This window comes from Haliaeetus albicilla, chromosome 9, assembly GCF_947461875.1.
Source record: "Haliaeetus albicilla chromosome 9, bHalAlb1.1, whole genome shotgun sequence".
NCBI classification, from domain to species: Eukaryota; Metazoa; Chordata; class Aves; order Accipitriformes; family Accipitridae; genus Haliaeetus; species Haliaeetus albicilla.
The window spans coordinates 39,029,229-39,056,376 of record NC_091491.1 but is presented as its reverse complement, the minus strand read 5'-3'; the positions used below and the strand labels follow the sequence as shown (position 1 = coordinate 39,056,376).

At 42.5% G+C, this 27,148-nt stretch overlaps 1 protein-coding gene across 7 annotated transcripts in view; it reads right to left on the bottom strand.

The window, feature by feature from the left end:
* Positions 1-27,148, bottom strand: part of MECOM (MDS1 and EVI1 complex locus) — a 344,182-nt gene that overhangs the window by 5,036 nt on the left and 311,998 nt on the right. For 2 of the 7 annotated variants that reach the window (XM_069792770.1, XM_069792774.1), the window contains 9 exons: positions 26,551-26,698; positions 25,349-25,505; positions 18,167-19,529; positions 16,091-16,178; positions 13,254-13,280; positions 5,851-6,017; positions 4,416-4,493; positions 2,534-2,703; positions 1,284-1,428 (listed from right to left, as the gene is read on the bottom strand). In XM_069792770.1, the coding sequence (XP_069648871.1) occupies positions 1,284-1,428; positions 2,534-2,703; positions 4,416-4,493; positions 5,851-6,017; positions 13,254-13,280; positions 16,091-16,178; positions 18,167-19,529; positions 25,349-25,505; positions 26,551-26,698 (2,343 nt within the window). The remainder of the gene's footprint in view (positions 1-1,283; positions 1,429-2,533; positions 2,704-4,415; positions 4,494-5,850; positions 6,018-13,253; positions 13,281-16,090; positions 16,179-18,166; positions 19,530-25,348; positions 25,506-26,550; positions 26,699-27,148) is intronic. The other 5 variants (XM_069792771.1, XM_069792776.1, XM_069792772.1 and 2 more) reach the window with 5 other exon arrangements.

Sequence of the window (27,148 nt, the reverse complement as noted above, 5' to 3'; positions counted from 1 at the left end):
AAGCAGCCACCCCCTTCTAAGATAATCAGAGCAATATCTCTTTATCATCTTTTATTTAAATAGGCAGAAATAAGAAATCGTTGAGCACAGTTTGGGCTGCCAACTTGCTTGTTACGCTCAATTGAGGCTGCTAGAAATGAAAGGGAGATGGACTACAACCAAAGTAACAAAACCCATGTGATTAAGAAAACAGATTCTCTAATTATGCTTTCAAATGCAGCAATTTGCCAGGGATAAAATATCCATCAAGAGCAGTCTGAAGTGCCAAATTTAGAAAGGAAACACTGCACAACCCAGCAACCTTTCCACTTTGCTGACTTCCTGTCAGAGGACATGTTGAGACCAGATGTGCAAGGAAAAAATCCCAAGCCCTCATTGCCAATCAAGATGGAATGAAATTTGAATATGCATGTAATCACTTAATCCAATACTTCTGTGGAAATTGTGTTATGTCCACCATTTTTATCCCTTCAGAAAGGCATCTGGAAATTGAGAAGACAGTGAAGTTTGTCACCAACAGTAAGAAATTTTTGATGCTGATAACATAATGCCAATTCAAAAGCGCAAATAACGCATAATGCAAAACCAACCTCAAAGAAATATGTACAGCTGATGTGCGTATCCATGCTACAGCCCTTTCTGCTTAGCTGTGTTTTTATTAGCTGAAAATATTTAGAAGTGGTCTCTCTTCTGTTAGTTCAGAAGAATTGAAACACCCATATACTTAATAAATCTTGGTAGGAAAAAGTGTCTCACATGCTAGAGCACTGTCGACTACCAACGCCTACCCACAGCCTCACAGGCTTTTTGCTAGTCAGCATCTTTCTTGGGATTGAGTTACTTACGGGAAAGGACTTTCAGTTATAATATTTCATTTGATCCAAGAATTTAGCTTAGTCTACTTTATTAATTACACATTTAAATCGCATTTAAATCTCTACATTTAGCCACAGGATGTAGAATTCACCTGTTCTGCTGTGAATGTAAAATGAGGGAATTTTTCAACAGACTTATTTATGGGAACTTGATACTGAGAGGTCCTGATATGAGGAGAAATGTGTTCATAGATGGAACCTTCTGTCCAGCATCTGCCACCGGGAACATGTTCGCGCAGGATGGGAAGGGAATCAACACATTTCTTTTCACAAGACACCGAGGTGAAAGCTGAAGCAACCAGATTGCTAAATAACTCTGGCTCCAGACATCATCACAAGTGAAAAATCAGGTTTAATAAGTGAGCAAACCTGGGAAAGGAAGAGTAGCAAAAGGAAGGTGCTACTCACCTCTCTTCTGAGTTTCGGGGGGACTGATTGTTGTGGTTGCTGTTTCCAATAAAATTCCTAATTTCTGTGAAGTAAGAGTCTTCCTTGTCATCTAGGATTGCCCCTGTGCTTTCCAGTTCTGAGTGAGGTGAAGATGTTGCAGTACCTTAAAGCAAAATAGAGGACTTCTGTTGTTACTCCTTCACATTTTCTATATTTAACTATTTAAATCAAACTGAAATTGAAGCAATGGTTAAAATGGGTGAGACCCAGGAAAGTTGGTCATAGTGATCTATTGGCTGTAAAACCGGTAATTAGAAGGGAAGTATTATTATCCAGGGGTGAAAGTGGTTTCCAGCCAAAACGACTGCTTGCATGCTGGGTGCCATTTCCATGGTTTATAATTGCTTTTGCCAAGTATCTATTTCAACATCCCCCTCCTGTTCCCTTGCGACTCCAAGACTGTCAGTCAATAACTGTGTTAGACCAATGGTTGAACTGAGCAAATGGAATTTCATTTTAGCTACTAATTATGCAGATTTGCTTAAAATATGGAGCAGCCGTTGACATAATCACCCAGGTTCATTAGCACTGAGAGACCAGTGACAGACATCTTTCTCTGAGCATCGGGGAAAAGACAGCTCTGCATTCCCTGCATGTACCTGGTTATTTCCAGTGGAGCAAAATGTAGACTGAAAAGACTGCAGACAGGGTTTTCACTAAACCCCGCAGATTCCTAAACCAGACCAATGACATCCACTACCTGCCGCTGCCGTTGCTGCTGTTGTACAGTGACCGATTTGCTTGGGGGCTTGGGAGGCACCATTACCTCCATAATAGCGAGTGCTTTTCAGCTCCTGACAGTGGGAATATTTTAGAAGGTGCCAAGAAAATCTTTTAGAGTGCCCCCTGAGACTCTAAATCTAGGACTCCTATTGAGAGCCAAGTGATTGCGGAGATGGGATTAAACCAATTTTCCCAGTCTGTTCTCAAAATGCTATGGTTGGCTTAATTAAAACCAAAAGAAAGGACATCATCCAGTGGTATTAAGTTGTACAAGGGTAGAGTTTATGCTGGGATTTTCAAAGCACTTTAAATGTCAGCAGAGCTTAGGCACTTACATATTTTTCAAAACCCCACTCATCGGAGCAGACGGCACAGAACAACGTGTGCCTATTGACACTCAGCAGCATTGAAAGTGAACGTGCAGTCCCTGTATATGAACGCTGGCGGTACGTAGGGCACGCTGGAGAGGGAAAAGGCATACATACCAGACATGTTCCCATTCTCGTGCTTTTTTAGATGTCTGTCAAGATTGGTTTGTTGACCAAAACACCTGTCACACAAGTGACACTTGAATGGCTTCTCTTTATTGTGGATGTTACGGACATGTCTCTGCAGGTTAGAAGATATGCTAAAGGATCTGTCACAGTATTTGCATCTAAAAAAAACCAAAACAAGTAGGTAGAAAAGGGGTTGTTAGTAGCTGGAAGTGTAATATTTGTTCTAAGAGACATGAAGCGCCTTCTGGGCTCAGTGTCAGTACTCAACTGCAGTTCCTTGGTCCCTATTGAGGCAAAACCCTACCTGAAATAAAGACAAGTTTTGGCTGAATAACTGGAGAGCCATGCTCTTGGAATGGAGACGTCACTTCTACAGTGGGTTTTTTAGCTTTAATTCACATTAGGCTTTCTATTTTAAATACTGCCTTTAGGAATAAGCATAATATTTCGAGTTAACGGCATCAAATTAGCTAGGGTAATTGATTCCCATGTTTTTAAAACTGTTGCACGCAAAGTTGGGAAGTCTGAAAACAGTAGAGCAATAACTCTATTGTTTCATGTGCTGCCAATACAATACAATTAAACACTTTTGGAAAAAACATGAAACAGATCTCTTCTAATGCTCAAATAAGGTAAAAAGGGGCTATTTCTTTTCCTATTCTAAATTATACTGTGTGATTAAATCTTTTCTTGAGGAATTAGCTTGCTCGATTGCTAATCCCAGAGGAAATTTGGTTATCTTGCAAAAACCAGCAATAAACAATCCCAACCTTTAATACTGTGCCAATGTGAGTAGTTTAGTCTATCACTCTGGTACCAGAGGCATCAATTTTCATACTCTATAGCGATTTGGAGTCCCTAAAGCCTTTACTGTATTGCTCTTTAAGCCATTACTAAGTCATACTATAACTATTCCAAATTCTCTGGCTGGCAACTAGCCAACAGTCTTCACTACTTTAGTTTTTCAATCTTTTACTTCTCCCATGCTTCTCTTATGCTTGTCAATGATGTCAAATTTTTTTTTTTGTGTGTGCTGAAATCGTTCATTATGCTACTAATCGCTTGTGGTTTTTATGCAGTGGACGAGTATAACATGCATCAAGACCTTCCTTCAATAAAATTAGATGTGAATCTCATTTCCTAAAGAGACTAAAGGCAAAAAACATATTGTTTCCTCACAAACAATGAGGCTGCTCTTTACAGCTCATAAAATGCAGAAATTGGTGCATTTGTTTTACTGGAACATGAACTGGCTTCTTTCCAGTTGATTTAAATTGGTCTTTCATTTTCAATAAGGTGAAGCTTCTATACACATTTCTGCATGTGACTGTCCTGGATACAATTTCACATACATATTCTTATCAACAAGAGAGTACACCCACATGGGTTTTGGTTAAGCAGACCTCAGAAAGGATCCAGATTCAGCAGGAAACAAATAAATACAGTAACGCCTTTGCATCCAAGACCTTTCAGAAATCAGATGATTGACGAAACACCCAGCTGTAGGCTGTAAATAACACTGCAGAGCTCTTACAAAAAAACATTTTTGCAAGGGAAAATGTCACCATAAGCCCTCTTGAAAATCACTTCAACCATGCTGGTGTAGAAACACCAGCTATCCCGCGAGGCAAAGGCAGGACTTGTGGATGGCGCCTGGGCTAGCTAGGACCAAACCTTCCCCTATCTCTGCAGCTCCAATGCTGAATATCAGCATCGAACACAAAAAGCCCTGTTAGAGAGCAAAACGCAACGGTGGGTCTTCAATGCTAAGGAGCGAGCGCCGGAGTTGGCCAAGGAAGGCTGTTGAACATTCATTCCCTTGCTTTATTCACTTGACCACACCACAGACAGGGGTAAGGGGTCGCAGTACCTATAGGGCTGCTCTCCAGTGTGCGTCCTCAGGTGACGTGTTAGGTTTGCAGATCTCGGGAAAATCTTGCCGCAGTATCTGTGATAAGAAAAGGTTTGATAAGACAATGCAATCTTCAATGGCTACATCCCAATTTGAGCTGCACTGGATGCATAGCCCAAATTGAATCATTAGTCTATGGTATTATTGGCATTGCTTTGGTGTAATGACATTTCAATAAAAGCATTCAGCAAATGCAAGTGACTGAGACACACACGCACAAGAATGGGACTGGAATTGCTGGCACTGACCAGCTTTTCTTGTGCATAAGCAAGGGATATAGGAAAACATACCAGTTTTAAAGATCACCCCAAATTTCTAAGCTCACTAGGTGATTATGGGTCACATTCAGATTTGGAATCAAGAAAATCTGTTATTAAAGCCTGGGATTTCTGCCTCCATGTAGGCAAATTTCAAACCTTTCAACCAATTCTACGTGTCAGCAAACGTGACATCATTCTGTGCATTGAATAGGATCAGAGCAGACAAGACTCAAAGACCTAATCCATCAAGGTATGTTTCTATAACAACATGTCTTGAAAGAAGGTGACATGTTTTCAAAAAGATCAGATAAACCGATATGCCAGTGTCAAACGCCTGCACATTCTGGAGATTATATAGAGACCTAAATAATGCAATTTAAAAAGCATTCTCTAAACTCGATAATATGTCATGGGAAAAATAATGGCAAGAAAAAAAAATTATTGTGAGCCCTCCCCCTTCGTTCAAGTAACATATTAATATTCGGTTTATAATTGGCCCAGTTCTATTAATGACATTCAGCCCATTTCTGTATGGGGACAGAGCACACAGCACTCTTTTAAGTGAATGAGGGTGGTGGTCGCTCCACATGATGACTTTGAAGATTGCATCCCTTCACTTTTAACATCCCATTTATTTTTTCACAACATGATGTATAAGCCTTCAAAATACCCACACAGCTAATTCTACTCTCCTTGACAAAGCTCCCATTCATTTTGGTTACATGTACAATGACTATCTTCATTGTATTTTTTTTTAAGTCTGTACACATAAGTCCTAATAAGTCATGTATTTTATCACTTATCCCTTTGGATATTATAGCCAGAAGCCTGAGAAAAAACACGTCTGTAGTTTATGATCAAAAAAATCAATAATAAAAGCACACTTATGCATGTGAAAGTGATGAGAAAATTTGGAAAAAAAGAATTGTTTATACAATAGTTTCCACCTCATTTATCACACTGGTATGACACAGGGCAAACTTGTTATTTAATAACATCAGTAATTTAATAAATAAGAACCCCAAAGCAAAACACTTTCCATGTTTCGTTGGGCACATGAAAGACCATCAACCGCCCGAGCAGGGGCAATTTGGGGAGCCCGGGAGGGTACCACGGGGCAGTTTTGGGGCTACCTGCAGGTGTAGCGCTCCTTGCCCTTCCGCAGCAGCGTCTCGGGCAAGGCGCTTGGCGGCGCGCGGAAGTTGAACATGGACGGCACCGACTGGATCAGCTCGTTGGCCTCCGGTTTCAGGGCACTAAAGCTCTCCAGCTTCTCAGCCATGTTTTCTATAGCTGACATCTGCAACAGAAGATAGCACAGAACCCGTCACGGTGAATACGGCTTCAGCTTTCTGCCCTCACTGGAAACCCAAAATACAAAGAACATACACTGCCAAAAGAAAAAAAAAAAAAGGAAAAAGAAAAAAAAGCAAATGTAGAGTTGCAGTCTCAAAAAATTATGGGGCACATTAGGTAAGGTGGTGGCCATGATGTTGTCCCACTTGGAATAACACCCGTAACTGCTACAACAGGGTGCCGTTTCTCTGCAAGCCCAGCATACAGCAGAACTCCTGTCCTGATTGCTATAATGGAAAGCTGCTTCCACACAAAATCTAAATTAGCCAGTGTTCATTTCTTCCTATTTTTAAGCCTCAGCTTCTATAAATTTCCAGTCTATACAGTCATGCTGTGTGGGTGTGTGCCTATGAGTCTATGCATCCCATCTACTGCAACTATCGACCATTTTTGACCAAATCAACAGAAAAAATAGATACACCAACAATAACTGAATTCCTACAGTTTGGGTTGTTTTTTTTTAAAACAACTTGCAGAGGACAAATATTGCAGAGGAAACCTTATGAACACTCTAGCTTAACCAAGGGCTTCAACAAGCCAGATCCAGAGAGGCTCTGTCAATGTTCCAGCCACATCCAACCATTCAGTCCAGTCTTCTTGCCCATCACAGTCAAAGACCATGAGATAAATCCATAAGAAATGAAGCTTCGATGGGTTTGGTGCTATGTGTTTACATTACCTGTTAGATGCCTATCCTATTTTTCTACAACCTCTTAATATTCCTGCTCTACCTTTAGTCGCTGGTAAACACTATGTACTTTGGGATGTCTCCACTCTTGGTTTGCTGTCTGTAATTTTCAGGCAGTGGGGACTAAATAATTTCTGAAGAATGGTTTCCTTTAAGGTGTCTGGAACTGATCATGAAATACTGCTCCAAAACCTCAAACATTGTCACTTGGAGAGTTCAAGACTGCTGCTGAGCCTACTGACAGCTGAGAGTAACCATCTGCCTCTTCATAACACCACAAACAAATGAAAAAACCAGAAACCCAAGATCTCACCTACTGAGCATAAAAACCACAGCATGAGCCCTGTGCAATACCTTGCTTGTAACGAAGGAGGAAATTATATGAAAGACAAGATGCTGAATGCTCCTCAGCTGAGAACACCTTCACAGCCCATTCTTCAGAATCCTAAGACACCGCTCTGAATGTTGGGATTTTAAAATTTTATTTCAATGGGAAGAGTTGCACATTTGTTGTTTTTTTTAAATTTTATCTGAATGGGCAGAATTGCACGTTTGTCTCCTGGAATTGCTATTCACAGGCTGGTTAGCTCTGGCTTTGGGTTGTGGGGGTTTTTTCCCCTTTAGCCTGTAGCCTGCCCTCTCATTTCATGCTCAGATTCCTAATGCCGAGTACAAATTGCAATGTACAGGGTACCATTGCCAATTTGCCAAATGTCTTTCATCAAACACGGTGAAAAAAAAAAAAAAAAAAAAATCTCAGAGGGAAGTCAAGATACATTTACTTGTCAGGCAACAAATGTGAAAGCATTGCGAGGCAGTAGGGGCCGTAAGCCTGGGGTTTGATTCATAATCACTCAGCTGCTAAACCATTCTCCACAGATGCAAGTGGACAGCACATTTGTCAATATGAAGGATTTTGACGTGTACTGATCACAGGCGTGAGATATGTAATGATGATGCTGCTGGGAGAGGAGGTAATTCTATCTCGGCACCGAGATGTCATTATCAACCCATACAACTCAACATTACCATATATTTCTTTTTACATGACTTAATCTTTTTCTTTAGTCAGAATTGATTCTTAAAGCTTTTACAATAGTCTTTCCACTGACTTTAATTCCTTCTAATTGTTCCCCACAAGAATTCATTTGTCTATTTTGCAGTTGTGGAAAATAAATGGTTTGAATGAAAAATGACCTTTGGCCTTCCGGCTGATTAGCAGTGACAAGACAGTGCATGGGTTATGATAGCACATATTTGTGGTGAAGAATAATAAGGGCATTGAGAAGTATAATAAATGTTTTATTTATGTATATTTAATATTCAAGTCAGTTTCATTATCTAGTGGTTTTAAATCATTTTTGGATCACCATTTCTCATGCACATGGTCCCCTACAGTAATATATTAAAGCAACTATTTTCCCCTTTACATTTAAAATGGCTTAGTCATGCTTATTCGTTTTAGTTCTTATTTCCAGGATTTTCCAGAGGAGAAATTGAGACTAATTCTTCTCTAATGTACGGCGATGCAGATCAGTGGTACCTCCAACACGGCCTCCAGGATTACATCAGTCCCAAAATAGGTATGAAATCAGCATCTAATCTTAAATCCCTTATTCAGAGGAAACGCAAGCACTTCCAATTATTTTAAAGTATTACTCGCTTTCCAAAAATATGTTTCTCACCGTAGGAATGACTATTGTGTTTGTTGTTTGGGTTTTTTTTAAAGACTGATCTATGTAGTTACCTGGTATGATTTATATTTTTCAAGAAATGCACCAGCAACAACGGGAAGTGCTCGGCCCCAAGCCTGTGCTAATACGAGGCGGCTGCACTCCATCGCTGTCAGGATAATTTGAGCTGTTACTATCTGCTGGAGATAGGGCTCACAAGAACCAAAACTGGGGCATTTTCTCAAGAAGTCCTGGAGCTCGGGGCGTTCAGGATGCAATTCCCTATCGCAAGACAGGCACCTGGGCTGCATGGACCTGTTACAGCCCATAAAATCCTGCCAGCTCAGACCCACAACAAACTCTCCTGCAGACTTTATATGCAGACAGGCAGCCCCTGCTCATCAGTCTACTTGCAAAATATTAACTGAGTAATATGAAATCCGGGGTTTGTCGCACTGACTGCAGGAATTATAAACCTGCAACACACGCTTTTGGGAAGCTGGTACCCTGCTTTGAAGCAGTGGCCCCAGGGGATGTGCAGGAGGGCGGGCAAGGGACAGACCTTCTCCCCAGTGCCTTCTGTCACGCACCAGCAATGAAAGATGCAAGAGCCTTAACTGGAGGTTGGATCTCGACTGTGGTGTTGAACAGCCAGTGGTGGCTGCTGCTCCCATTCATTTGGCTAAACCCTTTTCAAATCCATTTATGTTTTTGTCAAGGAGAGTTCGCCAATTTAATTAGGTGCATATGAAAAGATACTGGCTTTTGTTCCTTCTAAGCCTTTTGCTTGATAATTCAGCTAGGTGCCCCTCTTTTTTTTTTCTGTATTGTTAAAACTAATGAATAACCATTTCTCATTCAGGTTCTGCTCACCATTCATGGTCTCATAGAGCTGGGGCACAACTCCCTCAGGCATTTCTTTCCCAAGCTGAAAAAATCAAAATCTACTTAGTCTCTTTTTGTATGGAAGCTGTTCCCTACCTCTGACCATCATTGTTGCACTTTTCTGTGTCTTTTCTAATCTACTATGTCCTTTTTGAGAGAGACTTCGCTGTATTCAAGATCTGAAGGCACTATAACATAATGATGTTTTCAATTCCTTTCTGCTAAGCACTTGGATGATATTTTCATAAAACTATCAACCTCAAGATCTTTTTCCTGAATGACACGAGTTAAGAGTCACACTTTCCCCTCAGTGTTACTGGGTACTTACTGACATTGAGTTTTATTGCTATTTTAATCCCCAGTGACTCAGCTTTCTGTGAATCTTCTGCATAATCTTCATAGTCAGCTTTGGATTTAGCTGTTCTCAATAAACAGTCACAAACTTTGCTCTTTGCCTGGTCATGCTTCTTCCTATACCATTTACAGATATATGCCACAGTTCAGATCCCAGTGACACCCCTAGGCGGACTCACCGATAATCTTCAATGATTGTAAAAATCACTAATTTATTCTTACCCTTTTTTCCAAAGGGTTTTTCTTTTTTTTTTTTTTTTTTGACTAATTATTAACCCAGGGGATGACTTTCCCTCTTCCACAATGAAACTCCCTCTTTCAGCTGAAACACAACCAAAGTAGCTCTTACTCCTTCAAAACACCGTTAGGGCTGATTGCAAATCACGACTTGCCTCCACAGGAGCTGCGTTGACCATGGAGATGCTACCGGTCAGCAATCCACCCAACTCCTGGAGCAAGCTGTTAGCGATAGCATCTGTCCTGGCAGGTTGTAGGTGGGTGCTCGTGGCCACCTTGTCTCTCTGGGGATGGTCCCGGAGGACCACCATGGAGGCAGGCGTGCAGCTCGAGCCACCCGGCAGCGCTTTCAGGAGGGGTCTGCATCCCAGCCGACTGCCCAAGGACTGCGGCGATCCCTGAACGGGACACGGGGAGGAAGGTACCGCTTGACCCCAAGGATGGGATTAGTGTAATTGCCATGTCCATGGAGAAAGCCCTCCAAGGAGGTAGGAGAGCGAGAAGATCCGATTACATATTTTACATACAGCTATTGCCTTATGGACAAGTCATGTCTGCTACTAATCTGAGATCAGTGAATGACAGTATTTTATATAGAACAGTAACTTTTGATTTACGTATATAAGAGTTGTTGATTCTATCTGCGTCCAGATGTCTGGAAAAGGAAGCAGCTTTCCCCCACCTCCCTCCCGCTCCCTGAGAGGCTATTAACCTCCTACTGACGCAAACTAATATGCAGTCGCAATTCCCCAGCTCCGACTCAAAAATGCAGACATTACCATAATCGGCTAAAACAAGTATTTATAAACATTTCAACGGGCAAGATATGATCAGCAGGGGCCTTGAACATTTGTCTTAAAATTTATTAACCAACAGAAGAAAAAGTGGCATAAATAAAGCAAAGGGGTTTTGCTGCTGCTTTTTAAGAATAACCTGATGATATGAAATAATCTAGCAGACAATGTCATGAATTACATGACCTCATGTTTTACAAACGCGACTCCTTCATCGCTATTATCGCAAAAACAACTGACTTTATGGTTGTAACTCACGGGAAAAAAAATGTTCAATGTTTGCTTTCTATTTTTACTAGTGTTATTTAGAGAAATCTTGAAAACTCAACTATTAAAGCTCAGGATTTCTTCCTCCCCGGTTCAAGTTGTAATGCTTTTTCTAAAAACTACGACTTGTGAATTTGTTGTCTTGAAACTGTGTGTATTTGGACATCCATCCATGGAACTTGGCTGAGCTATATTCACGTTCAAGAGACTTATCACACGTGGCTGAGTTTTATGAAGCAGTAGTGAGAAACTCCTGCTGATCTGCAGTATAGTTCCAGAATGACTCTATTTGTATTAATGCAGTTGGTGGAGATTTGGCTGATCTAACAGAATGGATAGTGTCCTAAAATAAGCCCAATAAAATAAAAGCTTTGTTAATGCACTTACCAAATTTCTTTTCATTTATTTGTAAAATTATGTTAATTATTTACAATGATTCTCCATAAAGCTTTTGCAAATAAAGTCTGAACCTCTTTAGAGCACCTTCTCTTGATGGGATCAGAAGGTGCTGAAAGAGTCTACGGACTAAATAAATCAAGGTCCCTTCAAGAGGGGGCGTTGCCCATTGATTTGCACTATAGGGTTCCTGCCAAACAATGAAAAACAATCTGAAATAATCTGAAATATATGGCACGTGCAAGTGTGAATTGAGATAGAAAGGCTTGTGTGACATATTCAAATCTCTCAAGATGAAGATTCATCCAGGAACCAGCATCCTGCTCTAGGCACTTCATGTTTTAAATACGTATTTCTGCTGCAGCTGCTCAAAGCACTAGCATGGCCAGGAGACATACGCTCACAAAAAAAAAGCAGGATGATGGAAAGTTGAGGACCAAGCCAATGTCAAGGGAAGCAGACAGAAGAAATAGACTGCACTGGGTTTTTTGCCTTCCCAAATATGCCCAAACAGAGCCACTTTTCTGAGAGCAGAGGATCCAGGGTGCCTGGACCAAATCACAAATCCTGCCACGGCCCCTTCACGTGCTACACTGAATTCCCTCTACTGCAGAGAAAATGTTTGGGAACCACCTCTTGTGCTCTGGCATCTAACCCTACCTCCTATCCGTTGAGCTCGTTAGGGGTCTATGGGTGCTCGCAGGAGTCCTTCGGTGCCTGCTTAGCTCCTTTCACCTCTGGATCCTAGCGCATCTTTTGCAGATGCCTAAACCATTGCTTTACAGGAAGAAAATGAGATTAAAAGCCACGTGTACGCAAAGCAGAGGCCCGTCGCTGCTTTTGCAGCGTGCCGTGCACGGCAGGCAGGAGAGCAGGGCTATGTGCCAATCTGCAAGGGCAGCACCTCTGAGGGCTCCTGCGCTAGCCCCGTACAGAGACGCACGTGGGAAAGAGTACATGAAGATCTCGGCTCTCATTTTGCGAAATTCTGGCTTCGTCTTGTGAAATTAGTCCACGTCGCACTGCGAGTGATGAGCGAGAGTGAGTCAGGACCCGAGCCGCAGCCGGCTGGCTCCAGCTCTCCCCTCCGAAGCCCAAAGGTTGGGAAAAATCTGGGACAAGTATTTATGGGTTCAGCACTGCAGCTGAGGAGCCAGCAATGTAAGAGCAAAACACGGTCTTATTTGAGTTGCATCTGCAAAAGCAGTTGCTGTAGCTTTTATATATTCATGAACAATTTAGATGTATTATAAATAACGTTTTATAAAAATAGAAGAGCAAGCTCAAATTTATCCCATAGTACTAAAAGCACAATTCCTGTTCACATAAGGGGGACGATGTAAGTATACACAGAGGACAAATTTGACCCAAACATGGCAAATAAATGGGTGTTTTATTTCTGCTTTAAGTACAGCAATGAGCAATTAAGCTCAAAACTTCAAAGCTGTTAAAGTGACTAACTCCCACTGAAGTCAATGCAAGATAGAAATGTGAAGTCCTCTGAGGCTCTGTATTTTAATGTCTTGAATGCAGATTAAATATTTATAACTATTGCAATCTAACAAGATTTCAGCCTGAAAATTTCACTGCAATCTCTGAAGGAAATGGCTTGGAACAATTTTACTTAAATATAAACAAAGACTGCATTTTGAAACCCTCACTCAGGTAAAGCTCCCATTGCCTTCACCAAATAAAAACGGCAAGATGAGGTAGGTAAAAATAAAGCCAATTTGACATAAGAGGATATTTATCCACTACAGCTACGACACTCTGTAGGAAAGCATGGCATGCTCCGTAATTGAGTGGTAAGTTATCTTTCATATTATATTTTTCTTATGCAATTTATTTCACAATGATTAAATCAAAAATATAAGCAATGAACTTACCCAAATTCTTTGATCAGGCAATTGGAACTGGGAGCAAAATTGAAACAAAAACAACACATTATTCCTGCGTTGGAACCCTCATTGCAATCAATCTACTAATTAAGATTTTATTTAAAGATACTAATTAAGATGTTATTCTGAATGATTTGTTGCATCGGGGTATTCTCTCCCTAAAAATGCAATCCTTGTAATGGCAGATTACTGTGAAATACCATTAAATGATCTAATTTTCATAGCTTTTGGGCCACTGCCACTGGGAAGGATTTTGCCCAGGCAGGGACAAGGTAAGGACTAGAGTTTATGTCTTTAATTTCTACTTCAGCAGTCTATTTTAAAGATCCATCTGTTAGCTGTCATATTATCCAGTTAAAAAAAATAAATTCTTGCTTCATTAGATAGCAAGTTTCAGAAATAAATTCACCTACAGAAATTCAAACTTGTAGGACACAAACAATAATTTTTTTTATATTTAACACAGATAAATCCTGCCAGCAGAAAATGAAAACTTGCAGTGCACTCCACACCTGTACTTTTACAGGAGTGAACAGGACTATAAAGGAAAAACAGCTTTTCTGCAAGTCGTTCCCCAGTCCTCCATAAATACTGAGCCAAATGCTGCCTTTGCAAACAGGAGACTCCTTTCTATTAAAGTCTGCAAGAAAGCAGATTTTGGCACTTACTCTTTTGACAGGACATGTGATGGTGGTTTAGGGTTTTTTTTACAATACATTAAGAGTGCATGTTACACTCGTGACCTTTGTATCCATCCATCTCACACCAAGTTAAAGACGTTATCCCTAGCAGCTAGGTAAGCGATAAAATGAAAGCCAGTCTTTACCATGGATTTTTTTTTTTTTTCCTATTGCACAATGAGGAGTGTGGCGGAATGGGCAAAAAGGTAGAACGGGCATATTTGTGCGCTGCCGTGCATGTGTTCAGCAACGCAGGTGCACATTATCCCTCCCTCCTGCCAGAGGGTGCTCGGCTGGCACCGCCGCGGGGAGGTGGCATCCGACACCTCCTGCTCACGCTGACGGACTCGGTGACCACGCTGGGACCTTCCTTGGGCACCAACAACAGATTTAACCAACCCCCCAGGAAAAAACACGAAGGGTGAAATCCCAACCTCCTGCCCGCTAATGGCAAAACGCCCAACGTCCCCATTTCACCTGCACGCCTACACCATCCTCACCTAACTCCCATTAACCCTCCTCCCTTTCCCCAGGTAACTCAGTCTCGTACAACGCTACATAGAAGAGTATCCAACTCCTTCCCTGCCCACCACAGCCAAACTTCTAACAGTGCATTTTACCCAAACAGCCTCCCTTCCCACCCACTGACCACGCTACCTACCACCGTCACCAGACCAACCTGCAGCATTTAAATAATTTACTATTAATTTACAGCCCCTTAGCTGCTCTAACAGAATCACTCACTTGATGGAGAGGAACCAGCCTGGTTTTACACCAGGGGACACAAAGGGGATTGAGCTCCTGTTCACATATTTGTGCATTAGCACTATCTGCTGTGAAATGGGAATCTTTACTTGTTGCTTTGCAACTTGGGCAAATAAGGTAACTCTGCAAGAGGTGCTGAGCTGTTATTAAATCCTGTACATAAATTCTCAGCAATTTTTATACTTAATAGATCCGTTACTTCCTTCAGGCATTGGAACTGGAACGGGGTGTTTTTCGGCACTCTCCACCCATGCAATAGCATTATGTTTGTGCATCTGCAACTATATATGCCATCAGCTGCTCTTCCCAGTTCTCCAGAAGTCCCATATTTCAGAATATATTCCATACAACTTAGGACATAACAACTGTTGACTTCATTGGGGAAAAAAAAAAAAAAAAAGGCAAGCGGTGGCAGATTAGTGGCACTGTTTGCCCAGGAATTAGAGGAAGCTGAACCAGAGACAGCAGCTCCTGGTTGTGTGCTTAAAATACAAGACACGTATGGGGTGTCATTATTAGGATGAAACAGCCCGTAGTCAGCAAGGGGTTCAAATTTGCAAATATCACAGAGCATTTTATTTCAGGCATAAGATTTAATCCAAATTTTTAGCAAAAGCTCCTTAAGCAAGGAGGAGGAGGACAAAATGAGGGTGCCGTGTTGTTGAAGAAAAGCAACGTATAGTTGGCGTACAGGTCCTCTTTCTATACTACATACACATGGCAGTTGTTACCCATTTTAGGGACACCCTCCTAAATTTTTGTTATCCAGCAAATAAGCAGCAGAATTATGGCCTGTGAACAAGACAGCAGCCCTCTCATATAGCATGTCTTCAGGTACGGAGGAGCAGGGATCCTACAATGTCACTGCACACGCTATAGCTAGCCCACAGCGGCGACCTAAAAGAGATGGAGCATTTGCTTCTAAGACTTGAAAGAATTGGGTGGAAGGTTTTCTCTCTTTTCTGGGAGTCCTTAAATATTGACAACTGGGATGCTCAGCTTTGCTGGCCCAACTTTGAATCTACATTGCCTCCTTGTAGTCAATATTGACTCCACTGCAACGGCCCAGAGCATGGGAGAGTGCTGAAGAAGACATGGGTAGCTGCAAGAGTTGGTAGCTACGCTACGGTTTTAGAGAAACACAGTTCTAAAACATACATGTAGTTTGAATCTGGCTTCCTCTATAATCAAAACATGTTGTTTCATCTGCAAAACATCAAGAAGCTCAGAACAATGCTTATGCTTTTCCACCACAATGGTGCAGCAAAAACTGTGTGTTTTAGGAAATCCAAAAATGACTAAGACTGCATTCATTTCTCTGCACCTGCTTTGAAGCATCAACAGGCTTGTTTACAACATCAAAATTCCCAAAATACTTACTTGTGGATGAAACAAGAATCCCGGGGAAGGTCTCAAGTATTTCTCTTTTAAAGCTTCCAGTGGGTCAGTTAATTTTCTTTTCTCTACTCTGTAAATGTTAAAATTAGATTTGCTTGTGATGAATCAGTCTCAGACATTAATAATTATACAGCTACTCATGTTTAAAATAGTCAATTATACATCAAGTAATTTGTTTCTCAGAGATAACGGTAAAAGATAAGGAAGTATAGTCAACTCGCGATTCCCGCATACAACTCATTACTGCGGGTGGGGGCTGTGGATTAAAGGGAGATGATACCATTTACATAGGAAATAATCCCATTTCAAAAGACCGGTAATAATTATAACAGGAACCAATGACTAACTACCAAGCACTTTTATGAAGAAATAAGGCAACTGAGTGTGCTCTCCACTCAGAGGAGTGGAATTCAAGGCAAGAGGAGCCTTGAGCAATGGGTCCCTTCTCATCTGCCCATGTGAGACATCCCAGCCACCACCCTGGAACCCTCTCCTCGTGCACGGCCGCGCACAGCAGGGCGAGAAAGGCAGCCTTGTAGGAATGCACTGAATCTGATGTGCCAGCAACAAAGACCGTTGGGCATTTAGGCAGCGAAACTCAGCACGGATAATTCAGAAGCAGTGTGGAAATTTGAGGTTTTTGCTTTTTTTCTGTTACTGATGTGTACGGTTTAAGGGACAGATCCTGTTGTCTATACGTAGATGTAAGTCACGGCAAAGGAAGGCTTGGTAACAACTGGCCTCGTGCTACTCTGCCAGGATTTGTACAGATTTCATTAGTTTGTAATGCAGGACCATAAAACACGGATCATTATTTCCACTGCTTCAGGCATTTAAAATTAATATGACGCAAAGAAAACCTATGGTCTAATACAGATATCAATCTGGCATGAATAAAACCATCTCAGTAAATAGCATCACATCCTGTTTCTTCATAATGCATACCTGTCGTCTTATGTGGGAGCATTCTTGAAAAACTTTGCCCATAGCATTTCTTTTTCAGATAGAGTAATAAATTAACATCATTTACATGGCAGTAACTTTTTTTTTTTTTTAACAATAGGCTGTAAAATCAGTCATTTATATTACAGACAAATATTTTTATGGCTAATATTTCTCTAAACTAATTTAGATGCATGACTTTGGCTGGTTACAGATATACAAGCAGAAAGGTGAAGGGCAAAGAGGGGCTGACGTACACAGGATGCAGGTGAAATCCAGATCCCAGTGAGATCCATCTCCGCACTACTGGGAATCACTGAGGGCTCAGGATTTTACCACTGGTTTTTAAAACCTCAGCTCACTGACAGTGTGTGCTTGTGCACCCATCAAAGCCAACGACAAGGCTCCCATTGATTTCACAGGGTAGATCAGATTAACTAGCCCACTGGTTAGGCTTTGTACACACAAGGACACTGCACCTTCAATTATTTTAACGAAATGCCCAGATAAACCAACCCATTGCTCAAATCAGTGCAAAAACCGGCTGAAATCACTCTCAATTTCCTTACTTTCTATACACCTTAGGGCAAATTTGCTTCTTTTTTGGACTTATGAGGTACTCCTACTTAATTCAGGTGGTGTACAACTGGCACCCTGGTGAGATGCTTTCTACTTTCCAGGGGAAGGCTGACGGCAGTAAAGGTGAGTGGGCAGCATTTTGGAAGAAAAGGAATTTGGGGCAACCAGCGGTGTCCAATACATGGTAAATATACATAATGGTATGGTATGGTAAATAAACCATCAATACCGATGGTTTCTAGGTAAGAGAATACATTCAACTTCTGCATGCCAAGCTGCGCAGGTTAAACTAATGACTCACTGCAACGAGGGCAGTCATGAAGACTTGCTAATTGCAGCAGTACCAGACCCAGGGTTTGCTCTGAGCAGCTCGGATTTGAGGTGGGGTGCGCAGGTCACTCTGTGCCCGGGTGGTGGGATGATGCCTCCAGGGACGGTGGGAAGGGGACGGGGTTGTCCTGCATCTACGGGCGGGTGGTCCTGGCAAACCTAAGTGCCTGTACCAAAGGATGCTAGAAGGCAGCAATAGTCCGTTACCTGTAAATGGGATCCATAAAGAACGGGGTGGGCCTGGCGTGCTGCAAGGAGGACTCCGAAGCTTTCCTTTGCTCGAGGTCGCCTCCTTTCTTTTCTCCAAAGACGTGGTTTTTCCGAGGCTCGGCTTGTTTTGTGCCGCTGGCTCGACTTCTGCTGCCCATGCTGAGATCTAGAGGCTGGTCCTGGCTTGCCGCAGAGGGGGCTGCTGGCTTTGAGGGTATGGGAGTAAGTGGCTTCTCCTCCTTACGCTTTATGGTGAGGTCAAAGGGAGACTCAGAGCTTCCCTTTGGGATCTTCTTTATTTCACTGGGTGATTGGGGCTCCACTTTCAAGGGTAACGGTCTCAAGTCTCTATCAGGAAATGGATACATTGATTGAGAGAATGCTGGAAAAAACGGGAGGGGAAACATGGAAGGGTAAGGTAAGGCTCCGACTTTTTTGTCTTGCAGCCCCACAAGTCCTGTTGAACCAAAGTACTTTTCAGCAATAGAAGCAATAGCCTTTATAGAATCATTCACCGCTCCTGACACCGCAGTCTGCTCCTCTAAGGATGGTGAGAAAATGGAATGATTGCTGTGGTCTTTCTTATTATTTATTGAAGCCAGGCTCTGCAGAGAGCTTACTTTGTCTTTGAACATTTTACCATTTTCTTTAAATTTCTCTTTCTCACTTTCAATGTCACTTTCCAGATCAGAGCCCGAGGTGGTTTCCAGGTCACTGCCACTGGGGGTACTGACATCGTCAAGGTCAAGGTCACTACTCTCTGACTGGTCACTGAGTTTCTCATGCGGCCTCTCTTCAGAGGACCTCTCTGGTTGAAGCTCCACTGGCTTATTCTCCCCTACTGATGGTTGCTTATTTAGTGCCTTCAAAATATCCTGGGTGGCTGGCAGTATCTGAGGATTGGTCATGAGGGGACTTTGACTTTTGTTTGTCTGATCTGCGCTCGGTAGTCCTTTAACAGGAGAACTAGTAGGTAGCAAAGGTGGCCTGTGGTACAAGCCTGAAGGAAACAGACCAGGGAAGCTAAAAGAAAATCCAGGAGCTGTTGGAAAGGTAAGACCAGCAGGATGCCTATTGGCTCCAAAATAGTCAGCAAGGCCCGGATTTGCATGATTCATATTAACCATGGACGTTTTATCCATAGCTGGGGTTCCAGGAAGTGAAATGCCTTGGCCAAAAAATCCTCCTGCTGCAAAATGGTTCTTGCCCTCACAAAATCTCCTGTGTTTATTTAAGGAAGACGTAGTGCTGAACATTTGTCCACAGTCTTTGCACTTGATTTGGGTTCTGCAATCAGCATGCATGCGCTTATGACGACAAAGGTTTGAAAACTGAGTATAGGATTTATGGCAGACCTCACCTGTATGTAAACAACAACAACAACACATCTCAGGCTTTATGGTAATTGCCCCCACCCTCAAAATTTTGCAAATAACACCATTTTTTTACCCACCAAATGTCAATTAGGAAGCCGTAAGGAGAAGGCTGGGTGCACAAACGTACGAAAAGCTACCGTACTCTTCCAAAGCAAGGCATCCAAGCAGACAAATGTCTAAAGACAGCACCAAAACCCGCTCCGAGAAACAGAAAAGGTCTGAAATCACTAAAAGACAAAGTTCCCGTGTTTGCTCTTTGCATTGCACACTGTTGCATACTCGGTACCATTATTCCATATTGCATTAGCACCCAGCGCCCCGCCAAGAGCCACAGCTCGGTGCTGTAACACCGTATGAACCCACAGTGCTCCCACGCGAGTGAGCACTTGTGTCTTCAAATGACATCCATTTATGTCACTATTCACATGTGGAAAGTTAGTCATTAAAATAAATATTTGCAGGACCAGACAGGAGATAGACAGAGCTGCCTCACAGAGCTTTCAGTCTGCAAGACCACAAAGATATGAAAGAGGTGAAGGAGGAGACAACCGGGTGTTTCCAAGTGCATAACCTTTTGAACAAACAACATTTTTTTCCACTTAAAATTAAGAATTTAATCTCACAGAAGTCCAGGCGAGAGCCTGAGTAACCTCAATCTAGTACGCTCGTATGTCTAAAGCACTTCTATTCGTGTACTGCATACAGTCCCTACAGGTGCCTGGGACGCTGTAACTCTAAATTCCACGTTAATAAATTTACTAGTTTTAATATTGCTTATTTGTCTCCTGCACATGAAAAAAATACTCTCTACTCCAACAACAATTTCCTTTAAGAATGCAGCTGTATTTATTTGCATGTCTGATGCTCAAAACAGCTCGATGGATTTCCTTTCAAACTCCTCTGGGATGAGAACAGCTTCAGCCTCACAAAAGCAGCACTTGGAGAAAGCTTGAAACCACAGAGGGGAGATCTACCTTGAGCTCAGGGGCCTGATCTAGCCTGCGACACTTGGCACGTCGGAACCCAGCTTCCCCCAACCATTTTCAGTAGCAGGAGGCTGAAAGCGGTCCCGGTGGTGCAGACGGAGACGCTATGAAGACTGAATCAAGTCATTGAAGCAAACGGGATTTTGCAGGTCCCTGATTTTCTGGCCGCTACAAACCTTAGGGAGCAAACTGGTGCAGCAACCGGGTTATAGGTCTGTAAGTTAAAATGTGGTTTGGAAGAGGGTAACGCTCAGCTCCCCATCCTTTGGAAGAGCAGGGGCATCGGGCAAGGCCCAAGGCTGCGCTATGTCTTGCGCTCTTCATTCTGCTAAAATTTGTCTGTACCTCTGCACTACCTTGTTCCTAACAGTATCAGCTCCAGCCTTGTTGAAAAACAAGGCAGCCGCATTATCAGTAAGCAGTGTTATCCCTCTGTAATAAATCCTTTTTTTTTTTTTTTTTTCCCCAGCCAGGAAAAAGCATGTGGCCACTTTATTTTTATTTAATTTGTGTTATATCATAAGCTCTCATCTTTCACACATCAAAGCCACACAACAATACACATTGTGTATTCTGAGGCCTTTTTAACAATCATTTTCATGATTTGAGACAGACTGACATAATTTACAATGGCTCTATTTTAAGCCTGCAAAGGAAACTGAATTGAATGTATCCCATCCTGCACTCTTGGTTCCCATGAACTGCAATCACGTCCTCTAACTTCCACTCGCACCGGGGCCTGCGCTAGCCTTCCTGCTCCTCTAAATCTCTGCCCTTGAGAAACTTGACCACTTGTTGTCATCTCTTAACTGTTTACCTCTTCAGCAGGCTGCTTCATATCTCAGCAACAATGCCGCTATTGTTCGAGGGCCTGATCCTGCCTCATCCACCCGTTTTCCCTGTTCACGTCCCGTTGACATCCCCGGGACAATTCATGGGGTAAAGAGTCCAGAATTGGGCCCAAACACAGGAAATTTGCAATGCGGTAATTCAGGAAGAACGTTTGTTGCTGTGTATCAGTTACTGTTCCTGCTGGAAATCTTCATTCACAAGGAAAGACAAGAAAGAAAAGAGAGAAAATAAAAAATAAAATGAAGAAGTAAGAAGAAAAAAGATGGAAGAGAAAGGAAAAAGAGAGACAAGAAGGAAGAGAAAAACAGAAGGGAAGGGGAGGAGGAGAGGAGAAAGGAGAGGAGAGGAGAGCAGAGGAGAGGAGAGGAGAGGAGAGGAGAGGAGAAAGGAAAAAAGAAAAGAAATTATTCTAGTTCCTTGAAAATGCTTGATTTTCTCTGGAGAAGTACTTTCTGTTTCTTTTTTTGGAAAATATTTTATTTGCCTATTTAACATAGAACTATTTTTTTTATTTATTATAGAACTATTTGTCATTTATTTGTTGCAGTACAAAGCTCCAATTTTTCTGCTATTTTCTCCTATTTTTAGCCTAATCACAAGCATAAGGTTTCTGCTCCCACAGTGAAAGTCACCTCCATCCTTCATGGTACCAAATCAGGCCCCTTACCTTCACTGGTGAGGCCTTACACAAAGAGCTCCCCATGCTCCCATCAGGCTGATCACAGAAACCAAAATTAAACTGACCAAAATGGTGACTCATATCCACATGGATATGGACATATCCATAGGTTTGCACAAGCATCATCTTGGATATTATGGGCCAACTCTTCTCCTTGCGTAAAGCAGGATAACTCCATCAACACCGATAGAGTTATGCGTAACATAGAGCAGCAGAGCATCAGACCATGCATATTTTTCCAGAAAAAAATCATCTCCAGTGCATACATTTACAAGGCAAGGCTAATGTATAATTAAAAACAAATCTTGTTTTGTGAACTTTTGATCTTCTACTAGGTTGTGTTGAGGGCCTGCTTCTTATTCACATGACTGTATTAAATATAACACTCAGGTAAGCTACAGAGGCAAGTGGGTGAAAAGGGGTGTATTGGCACAGATTTGGTCTTCCTAAAGTTTGGGAAGTTCTCCCCTAAAGAACGTCGATACATTATTAAATTATTCTTCTACATTAATATAGTCAAAAGTCAACAGAACCAAGAAATATCCTACTCTGGAGAAAAGCAAAAATACACACTTACAATTGAGAGATATCCTTCCAAACTATTAAGGGAGATGCAAATTAATCATTTGACTAAATATATTTTATCTCAGTGTTAAAACTAAATTAAACCAATAATGGCAACACCATTAAAATATGTAAATATTTATTATTATAAACTCAATCAAACAATTAACGGTTGTACTGAGGACTTTACCTTTTTGAGCATAAAAGTTATTTAAAACTATTTAATGAGGTGCTGCTTGCTCAAGGTGCCTCTTGCATTTAACAGGCAGTCTGTTCAATCCACAGGATGTCAAGGCTGGCAAAGAAATTTTGGGCCCAGGTCCGAAGCTGTTACTCCCCAGAGTAGTCTTTCTCTTGGGGACCATCGCCTGAAGCCTGGGTGTAACATGGCATCAGTGAAGCGCACAGCGAGTGCTCCGCTGATTTTGGAGGAGACTGTGTCTAAATCGATTATGCCACCTTGACCTCCGTGGATATTCCCAGGAGCCAGGACTCCTCAGATAAGTTCGTGTTACGAGATCTACCTCTTTTTCAGCGCATGACTTTTATTTCCAAGTAAAGCTTTGCTTAAGCTTTAGTAGATGGGGGATGGTTATCAACTTTAATTGCTTCCACATATCAAAGCAACAGAAGCTGGGTTTGATTTCTCCTATTACACCTTATTACACCCTTTAAATCTCAGCGCCATACTTTTAAGCAACTAACTTGTAAGGGAAGCTTCCCTCCTTGCAGCTTTTATTGCTCTACAGACCCCAGGTTTAACGCAAACTCCCAATCTGGCTCCCAAATTGCAAAAATTCATCTCAGGCCTATGCACGCTCTGTACCGCGATTGTCTCTGGACCCCAAATTAGCCAGCAGTTAAGTTTGCATATTTTCTGCTTATTAAAAAAAATTACCGTAAGTACTATTTTGAATATGTTCAGTCTATTATGGCATGTGGTTTCTATTTGGAGAGGCTGGAGATTTTGCGAAGGCAGTGAGTAATTACCTTAGTGTTGGTGAGTTTTCACTCAAGCTTGGGTGGTGTACTGTAATAAGAGACAGTTGCCATAAACAGACTGGTACGAGTAAATCATGGTGTGTGGCCTTTCTGGTGGAAAACAGATATCTCCTTTAGGTGACCCTACCTCCCTCCCATCGCTCAGCAAAGCCTACCAAACATGTGGTCTCCAAACCCTTTTGTTCTGCAATTACATGGCTGTTATTCATAGGTTGCTCAATGGGTTTTCATCCCTCACACTGTACATAACGAAGAATACCGGTTGCTGTTTTGATTTATCAGAATAAATAGTCACAAAGAGCACTTGAGAGATCATTTCTTTTATGAGAGAAGCCACTTAAGACTTTTATGTAGGGCATTGCAACAGGACCATCTGAAAACTCCCTACCTATCCAGAAGTTACTGTTTTCTAATAATTATAATCTTTAAGTATAATTACTTAACCTGTAATCAGGTTTAAAATTATTAGTGATATTTATTATCGGATCTAGTTATACATTTTCTCATTGAAGAAGCCCAAACCTAAAGTATTATCTAACCCAATGGCAGGTATACAGATTTTGCACAAATGAGTCTTTCAAGCCAATACTCCTCCTCTTGAGGAATTACGTTAGCATGCGGCCACCGCTTTGTCCAGGTGTGGTGTTGGTATTTTAGTAAATTATTGTTGAGAGCAGCAAAAGATTAAGAGGTTTAACGGACAAGGTTTAGCGGGAGGTGGTCACAAGGTGCCTTTCAAGATATAGCAGGTGCGTGAAAAGACTGTGGTGAAGATTAGCACTACCAGGAACAATATTCTTAAATATTTTCTGCCTCTGCTTCCCTGGTGAGAGAAAGCAACCTGCAACGTTACCGTGCACCCAGCTTCCCCATCTCCTAGCAGGATTTGGCTCAGCAGTAAGCACAACCCGTGAGACTTTGAGGATCCATTTTATAGCCCAGTACAGAGTCAGGCCCACATACGAGACAAGTTTTATTGCCGGAGCAGCTGTTGGCAAAGATCTAATAGCTCAACTCAATACTTAAAATCTGGGGCATGCAAAGGATCCTCAAGGAGGGTGGCAAGCTCCTCCAACTGCAATTCACTGCCTCCAAGGTTTATTTTCCAACTCCAGCAAAAGTCATGGCATCTGCTGTGGAGACTCTGTGGCCCAAAATTAACTCCTAAAGCACAGCAGCCTTCCAGGTACTGCTGGCTCTGCCCAATTCCCAGCATGTCCTGACTGTGGTGGCAGCCACCGCCACCCTTCCCTGCCCACCCTGGCACTGTCACCTCTTCCCCTGCACCAGCACTAACGCTGCCCTGCGCCACGGGGCCAGATCCGGCACAGGGAGCTGCTGATCGTGTGGAGGAGAAGGAAGGAGAGCAGCCACCTTGGCGCAGTGCAAAGCAATGAGGCTGCAGCCGCCGAGCCTGGAGCGGCTCCTTCTTGCTAAATCTCGCTCCCCGCTTGCTCTTCGCATCTGTGTGTGGAAAAATATCCCCAGGACAACAGGTACATTTATACAGCGTACAGTGTCTGTCTCAAAAGGAAAATTGTACGAAAATGACGCTTTGCATTGGACTACGAATCACCCAGAACTCATTTAATAACTCACAGCCCCCGCGAAACCGATGAGAAATTCAACGGGAGCGCAACGCAACCTCCTGCTTCCAGATTATGGTGCTTTACGACAAACGAAATAACACTTAACCAAAGATGTTTAGTTGAAGACTTACATATAAAAGGTTTGACACTGCTGTGGATGTGTTTATGCTGTTTGAGGCCTGAAGAAGTGGCAAAGGTTTTGCCACACTCTGGACAAGCGTGAGCACGAGCCCCAACATGCTGGGAACGAATATGCCTCTGAAGGTTGCTGGGGTCCGTGAAAACCTGCTAGGAAATGAGTACTGATTAACCAAGAAACTTGACTGCGGAAGAAGCCAGTTATTACAACAGTCTTTTAAAATTCAAACCTTGGAGCTATTTGGGGAGTATTTAAGATTAAAAACCTCGCTAATTGGCGTCAATGGGAGCTGTGCCTGCAGGATAGGGCCTCAGTTTCCCAGGATCAGCCAAGTATTTGGTGGATCTGTTAACCCCTTTGCAGCCGCTGCAGCAGATGCATTTGACCCTGCCATTAGAAATTGTGCTTTTGAGGTCAGGGAGTTCACAGAAAACGAGACAAAATGTGGCTGCTTGAAACCTCTAAGCATTACTGCAATAGAAATACTTTATAGCCACAACTGAGTGCGTGACGGTGAGAAACCCTGTACATGACATAGTGCTAGCACTCAGGGCTTGGCTGCGTCTTACGAGTGTCAGCTCAATATAAAATTCTCATTACTGCAGCAAACCTACTTAAAAACAAGAAAGTCCTCATGCAAAAGGCCCAAGCTTTGGGAATCTGATAAAAAGCAATGCAGAGCACCACATCCTGTACAAATAACCGACACAGCAAGCCCGGTGCTAGGAAGTGACAGAGATGCTCTAGAGATGAGATAGTTGCACTTACTTAGCGTGGCCGGGGCCCATCGCTATTTCTTATCTGAATTTATATTGCAGTAGTGTCCTGAAGTTTCTGGTCCCGAGGGCTGGCACACAGCCTAGGGAACCCACCCGTGTTGCATTTCCCCAGGGTTTCTTGCCCCTCAGTGATCCTCTTACACCCCACCAGTCCTCGCAAGGCACCAAGCCCTGAGCTTGAGGATGCTCAGCATCCTGCATCAGCGCTCATTTCAGACGCCACAGCCATTTCCAAATCAAAAGGGGTAAAAACCCAACATATTTATCAAGGAGAAGTGTAAACCCTTGAGAAACTGTCCAGAGCATGGCAGAAGCCCTACGCCCTCCTGCATCCCGGCCCCAGGCATCCCCGCTTCCATGCTCCCGTGTATCCAGCAGCGTAAGAAGCGCCAGGCAGCCTATAAATTCACTGTACCTTGGCACAGTTTTCACACTCGTAGTGCTTCCCGCTGTCGTGCGACATTTGGTGCCGTATCAAGTTGGACTTCCAGTTAAAAGCTTTGGGGCACTGGTCACACTTGTACTCCCTCTCCTCGCTGTGCGACAGCATGTGCTTCTCCAGGCTGCAGAAACAGAAACAGGTCTCAGTGAGGTCCCCCACACACAGGGTTTATCAGTGGTTTATAGGAAGAGGACACAACAGAACACATAATTACAGCAAAAAAAAAAAATTGAAAAAAGCCCCAAAGGCCCAACCCTGACAGACCCAAGTCCTTTGAGTACAGGCTCATCCCAGCCGGGATGCAGAACGTCCTCCTCCCTACCGGAATAACACATCCTCTCATGTTTTGCCAGACCACTTGCAAATGCTCCAGGAGATGCTGCTGCCATTGCTCCCTAAGGAGATTATTTCATACACCTCTCAGTATTTCACTCTGGTAAGTCTTCCCTGCAGTCTGAATTATTTTTATCTTACGACTTTCCCTCTAAACACACCTTGGATCCCACCACCTGACCTAACTCCATTCCTTTGATGGGAGTCAATTTTTCTTTCAGCAGGAATAGATGAGGAA